At 66.7% G+C, this 6,471-nt stretch overlaps 1 protein-coding gene across 1 annotated transcript; it reads left to right on the top strand.

Annotated features, from left to right (window-relative positions):
• Window positions 1-3,463: 3,463 nt before the first annotated feature.
• Window positions 3,464-6,244, top strand: ACKR1 (atypical chemokine receptor 1 (Duffy blood group)). The gene is made up of 2 exons (XM_080361036.1): window positions 3,464-3,765; window positions 4,127-6,244. The coding sequence occupies exons 1-2, from the start codon at window positions 3,745-3,747 to the stop codon at window positions 5,045-5,047; spliced, it is 942 nt and encodes a 313-aa protein (XP_080217162.1). The 5' UTR covers window positions 3,464-3,744; the 3' UTR covers window positions 5,048-6,244.
• Window positions 6,245-6,471: the final 227 nt, after the last annotated feature.

The following is a 6,471-nucleotide window of genomic DNA, read 5'->3' as shown; positions in this document are numbered from 1 at the left end:
AACAGACCCCGATGGAAACGGAAACCAGACCACAAACCCCACTCAACCCAACAGATTTTCACGTGCCCGGCACGGGCAGACAGACGGACAGAGGGATGGCAGGACAGAGAGCGGAGAGCGACCAGCCTGAGACGTGATGCTTCTTCTTGAACTTGTACAAAACGTTACTACTACGAACAGCGAACGCCCCGGCCCCATTTGCTTGCTTGCACCTCCATCCCTGCGACCGGCACTCGCACCAAACACAGACCAACCAGTGAGTGAGCGACTTTCCTTCTTCCTTTGGACCTTTGCTTTGGTTTTGTGGCTGCACTTTGCTTTCGGGCCCTCGGTTGGGATGTGGGGCTGGGGTCCATGTAGCTCTTTTCCTTTTGTTTCTCTCCATTTTTGGTTTCTTTGACATCCAAGGATAAAATCGGCTCCGCGCTCCGGTGCGTTCCCGTTGCTCCCCCGGCCGGGACGCGGCTCTGGGGTCAAACAGGGGGGGACCCCAGGCCCCAAATGTGATTTTGTCCTTGGTGGTTCTTGTCCGAGTGTCCATTGGGAGGGAGATCTGTCCTCGTGCGGTACGTGTGTGAGGGGGGGATGAGCTTCCAGGGTGGGAACCGCCGAGCCCCCCGGATACACCGGGTGCTGCGGCTCCCCGGTGCCACCCCAGCGTTGTGGGGGGTGGGGGGAGGTTTGGTCTTGGGGGGGCGAATCCAGAGAGAAACAAACAAGCCTCAACTTGACAAATTCTCACATTTGGAAACGTCGATTTCAACCCATCTATTGAGATGTTCAGTGCGGGAGGAGGCCGGGGGGACCGTGGCCGTCGCCGCTCCCCTCCACCCTACAAAAGGGGGTTCGGAGCCTGCGGGTGGCTCCGGACGGAGGTGACGGAGCCGGCGCTGCGCTGGGGATGCAGCCCAGAGCGGTGCAAGACCCGGGGTCGAGTCCTCTGCCCGAGACGTGCAGGGCGGGATGTGCCGCTGGGGCTGCTCGTCCCCCTCCCCAGGGCTCGGGAAGGGCCGTTTCCCTCTCGGCTCCAAGAGCTGCAGCCAACGGTGGCCGAAACGCCCGGCTTTAGCGTCTTGGTCGCGCGGGGTCTCCAGGGGGGCTTTGGGGGTCTCCAGGGAGGCTCTAGGGGGTCTCCAGGGAGGCTTTGGGGGTCTCCGAGGAGGCTCTAGGGGGTCTCCAGGGGGGCTTTGGGGGTCTCTGAGGAGGCTTTAGGGGTCTCCAGGGAGGCTTTGGGGGTCTCCAAGGAGGCTCTAGGGGGTCTCCGAGGAGGCTTTGGGGGTGTCCGAAGAGGCTTTGGGGGTCTCTGAGGAGGCTTTGGGGGTCTCCAGGGAGGCTTTGAGGGTCTCCAAGGAGGCTTTGGGGGTCTCCAAGGAGGCTCTAGGGGGTCTCCGAGGAGGCTTTGGGGGTCTCCAAGGAGGCTTTGGGGGGCTCGTCCAACCTCTTACGGCGTCACCGTCTCTTCCAAGACAAAACCGAGCAGCCTCCGCAACCTCTCCAGCGTGTCCCCAGCGTCCCCACCCACACGGCCGCAGAATGGGGCTGCGGGGGGCTGCGCACCCCAATATCCGCAGGACCCCCCGTGGGGAGCCAGGGCCTGTCATTCACCCCTGCGCTGAGGTTTTCCGGCATCTCCCGGTGCGGACACGGGGGGTTCGCGGGGGCGCACCCCTTCGATTTCGGGTTGTCTGGAGGAGGAGAGGAAGGAGGAGAAGCCCTCGGGGTGTGGGGAACCTCACGGGCTCACGCGGGGCACAACGCGGGCACGAGGGCGCTGGAGCCGAGCAGGCGAGGAAGAGGAGGCACAGCCGGGTGACGGGCACGGCGGCGAGCGAGGGACGCGTTTGTGACACGGGGGCGAGCGGGTTCGCGGTGCGCCGGGGTCGGCGCCTCGAGGGAAGGGCACGAAACCTCTGTCCTAGCGGGCAAAGGAAACCTGTGGTTTTCTCCATGTCGTTCCTTCCCATCTCTTTGGAGGAGGAGGAGGAGGAGGATGCTCCGAGCTCGTCTCAAGGGACGCGGCCCTCGCTGCCGGAGGTAACGCTGCGGGTGTCGATGCTGTTACCCGCGCACCGAGCGCGTGCGGATGCGCTACCTGGCGATATTTAACACCCGCTGTCGAACAGATGTAATTCCTACAAATCAAAAACGCAAGGACGTGTTTTTCAAGCACGGTTTAATCTCATTGTTAATCTACGCGCTGTAGATGGACACAAAGCAAACCCCGACTCGGGGCTCTGGGAGGGAAGGGGGGGACACCGATTGATCCCCAGGGATGGGGAGATGGGAGCTGAGCTTGCACAGGGAGATGCGACGGGCACGTTGGTGACGGTGACGCCCCCGGTGCTGCCGGCAGAGGGTGTTTTGATGGAGAAGCTGCTTTGGGGGGCACAGACAAGTAGGTTTTGGGGGTACGGCGGGTGTTGGGAGCGACACGGCGAACACGCCAAGAGGAACACGCGGCACCCGGGAGCGTGACGGGGACGCCGCGTTGTGCCCCGGCGCGGTGACGCGGCGCACAGGGCCGGTTGTAGGTGGCGTGAAGGGGTGAGAAGCTGCGCCTTGGTGGGGTGACGTGGCCACGGTGCCACGGCCAAGAGGGGACGGCAGGCTCGCGTCCTGCGCTGCCGGCACCCGGCAAACCGGGCCCAGGGCACCCCCGGCTACCGGCGCTGGGCCTGAGGAGCCGCGACGCGGCCGGGACGGCACTTTGGGGACCGAGGGGGATTCGGGGCCCCGTTTATGGCCGGGCCCGTTTCCTCCCGCTCGCCGGCCGTGGCACTGAACTCTCAATAGACACGAAAGCCATATTTGTGGGGAGCTCTGGAGACGCCGTGGGGCAGCGGGGCAGGGCAGAGGACGGTCTGTGGTGTTGTGCTGTGTTCTTGTGTGTACATACAAAGGGAGACGACGAACGTTTGATGTGACTTTATAACCTTTCTAATATCCTGTGCTAATCTTGGAAAATAATCCTATAAATATATCTGGATTACACACGTTACCTGCCTGAGTGTCTCTGCTTCTCCTTGGGGAGGGGACGGACGTGGCGCATGGGGATACAGCAGCCCCCCCAAAAACATCAACTCCTCCTGACCCCCCCAAAACACAGCGACCATCAGCCCCATGGCCCCAGAACCCCCCGCATTACCTCCCACCCCCAAATCTCCCCATTTAAGTCCCCCAGACCCCACTGCAGACACCCAGCCCATGACCCCCAGTTCCCCCCACATTATCAGCCCACGGTCACCCCACAGCATCTGGTCGTCCCATGGGAAATATGGGGATTCCCTTGCCATACAGGACCCGGAAAGCACCAGGAGGGTCCCCTGGGTCACCCCGTGTCCACACGGTCCGTCCGGCGCCCCACGGATGATGCGGCGCGCGCCTGAGCCCGAGCCGGCAACAGGAGCATCCGCACGGCCAGGGCGCCCGTAAACACGGTTCCTAATTAATTTAAGGTATTCTGCCAAGAAGTGATTGTTTCCTGCTCGAGAAATCGCGGGCTCGCCGCGGCGGCTCAGCCGCTTTCCCGGCAGCGCCGGCGCCGCCGTTTCCTTCGGGCCCTGGTAAAGGGGGTTGAGAGGCGGCTCTTATCTCCATAGAGCAGCTGTGCGCGGTGCCTTTTGGAGACCGCGCTCCCCGTGTGTGCGCCCCAAACGTGCGCCCCAAACGTGCACCCCCCGTGGTGCACAGCACCCATCGGAGACCCCAAAACCAGAGGAGCAGCTGCAGACCAGGGGACGCATCATGGGCAACTGCATCCTGGTGGTGAGTGTCTCTCCCCGCTCCGTCCCCCCGGTGATTTCCCACCTGCCGGACACGGCGCCGCGCGCGGAGCGCTCGGGGGGCTTCGCGCGCGCCCACCGCGGGGTTTGCGCCCCCCGCTTTGAGGCTGGAAGGAAATTGGGGCTTCCATGCGCAGTGGGACGACCCCACGGCGCTCGAGGTGTCACCCGCAGCGTCGTCCCCTCCCCGCGGCGTGTCCGTCCCTGATAACCCGCTCAACCCGCACTGGGGTTGTGTGCGAATCCATCGGTGCCAGCGCGGTGGGGAGCGGCGGCGCAATGCAGGGGACACTTCAAGTGATGCCGTGGGACATGGGGACATCCCCGCGTGGTTTCGTTCGCAGAGCCCCGGTGTCCTGGAGAGTGACAACTCCCTGGACCTGCTGGACATCATGGGCAACTTGTCCTACGATGACAACAACGTGACCTTCCTGGACTACGACGCCGCGCCCTGCCACAACCAGTACTGTCCCGTTTTCCAGCGCGTGGCCCCCCCGTTCCTGGCCGTCACCTGCGCCGCGGCCGCCGCGGGCACCGGCGCGCTGCTGGTGGCGCTGGCCAAGCGGCCCCAGGGCTGGTGCTGGCCCCGCAGCCGCGCGCTGGTGGCCCAGCTGGCCGTGGCCATGGGCCTGTTCGCCGCGGTGCTGCCGGCCGTGGCGGTGGGCGCCGGGCAGGGCTGGCGGCTGGGCGGGGGGCTGTGCAGGGTCACCCACCTGCTGTGGCACTGGAGCCTGTTCGCGCAGGGGCTGCTGCTGGGCAGCGGGTGCTGCTGCGCCAGCGCCTGGTGCCGCTGGGACCCCCGCAGCCGCCGCTTGGCCGTGGCCGCGTGGGCCGGGGCGCTGGTGCTGGCGGCGCCGGCGGCTCTCACCAGCGGCACCGCGGCGGCTGCGGGGACGAGCTGCGTCCGCCGGAGCGTGGATATCCTGTCGCCGCTCTACCTGCTTTACCTGGGGCTCTGCGTCGGGCTCTTCCTGCTGCTGCCGGCGGCGCTGCTGCTGGCCGCGCTGGCCGTGCCGCGGCTCCGGGTGGGCGCGGGCGCCGCCGGGCTGTTCTTCGGGCTCTGGGTGCCGTACGGCGTGGGGCTGGCCGTGGATTTCCTGCTGCGCACCCGGGTGCTGCAGCCCACCTGCGGCGCCTTCGAGCGCTTCGACTACGCGCTGGGGCTGAGCGAGGCGCTGGGGGTGCTGCACTGCTGCCTGGGCCCCGCGGCGCTGCTCGCCGCCCGGCTCTGCCGCCGCGGGGACGGCGCCGGCGCCAGCTGCTGAGCGCCCGAGATCCCCACACCAGCTCCTGGTCCCCTCAGCGTCCCCACCAGCCCTGCTCCCATGGGATTCAATGCCGCTCCCAGGCTCGGCGCTTCTCTCCATCCCATTCCTCAGCATCCCAGCTCTGATATTTGGGGCCAAACACCCCGATTTGCCCAACGATTTGGCCCTGGGTGCCTCAAGCACCCCCTGAGCCCCCAGGGGGGGTGTCAGCCCCACGTACCCGCATGGCCCCCCGGCTCTATGGGGATTCCAGAGGCAGACAGCGGTGACAACGGGAAGCGAGGGGATTTTCCACTCCCTCCTGAGAAGCCGAGATAAGCGTCGCGTCCACCATCAGCCAGCGGGAATTAAACACAATATAAACGTCAGTGAGAGCCGCTCGCCAAGCGCGGTTAACGGCGGCGACCGGGGGGCACGGGGGTGACATCCAGCACCTCCGGCCGCGCTCCCCGGGGCCGGGGGGACGGGAAGCGGGGGGCGCGTGTTCCTCGCGCCTCCAAATGAGCAGGAAAAGCTCATGAAGCTCCGCAGTGTGTTACTGGCAAGCGAGGGGATCCAGATCCGGCGCCGGGGGCGGCCGAGCTGCGCCCCTCCGCGCCCACGAGGGACGGCCGCGTGCGGTCACGGGGCACACGGGGTGTGACACGGGTGTGCGCGGGGGGGACGGCGGAAGGGGGCGAGTGTGCGGCCGTGACCCACCCGCCCGTGGGGCCAGTGTGGAGCGCACGAGGCTCCAGCCAAACCCCGCGGGACCTGGGGGCTCATCCCCATGGAACTGGGGGGGCTGACTCAGTGGGGAACGAGCCCACGGTGTCCCCAAAACGGGGAGCGGAGAGCATCCCGCTGTCACCGTGTCCCGCTCAGCGTACCCATGCAGGGGGCCCTGACCCCCCCGCCCGGCGCCACCGTTGCGGAGCCAAAATCCACCCCGTTCCCCAGCAGCTCTGCACAACGGCCCCGTCCGCTCGCAGGACACACGGACGCCCTCGCAGGCTGCTCCGCTTGGCTGCAGTTTCTTCTGCCACCTGGTGCCCGCAGCTCCGGCTCCGTTTGCCCACGATGGAGGGAGCGAAGCGCCGGGACATGCCCGGGATCGGGGTGAGGGCGCCGGGGCAGCCTCCCCTGTGCTTCTCGGAGCGGTTGTGATCAGCCGCTCCCGGGGGGTTTGGAGCAGAGAACGGGGGTGAAGCCACGAGGCGGGGGGCACAGCTCCAAGGGAGCCCCGTGCGGGCGGGTGACCCGGGCGCGTGACAGCGCGAAATCGCTGCAGTGCCAGGACCGGGGGGGGACGGGACTTGGGGGGGACGTGGCTCCGATCCCGTCCTCCGGTTCATAAACGCAGCGGGCAGCCCGCACCGAGGCGGCTCCTCTCCCGGCACCGACCATGGGCCAGCTGCAGCTCTGGGTCACCGTCCTGGCCG

This window comes from Nesoenas mayeri, assembly GCF_963082525.1.
Source record: "Nesoenas mayeri genome assembly, chromosome: 30".
NCBI classification, from domain to species: domain Eukaryota; kingdom Metazoa; phylum Chordata; class Aves; order Columbiformes; family Columbidae; genus Nesoenas; species Nesoenas mayeri.
Note: the sequence above shows the minus strand (reverse complement) of the source record. Positions and strands in the feature narration are given on the sequence as shown.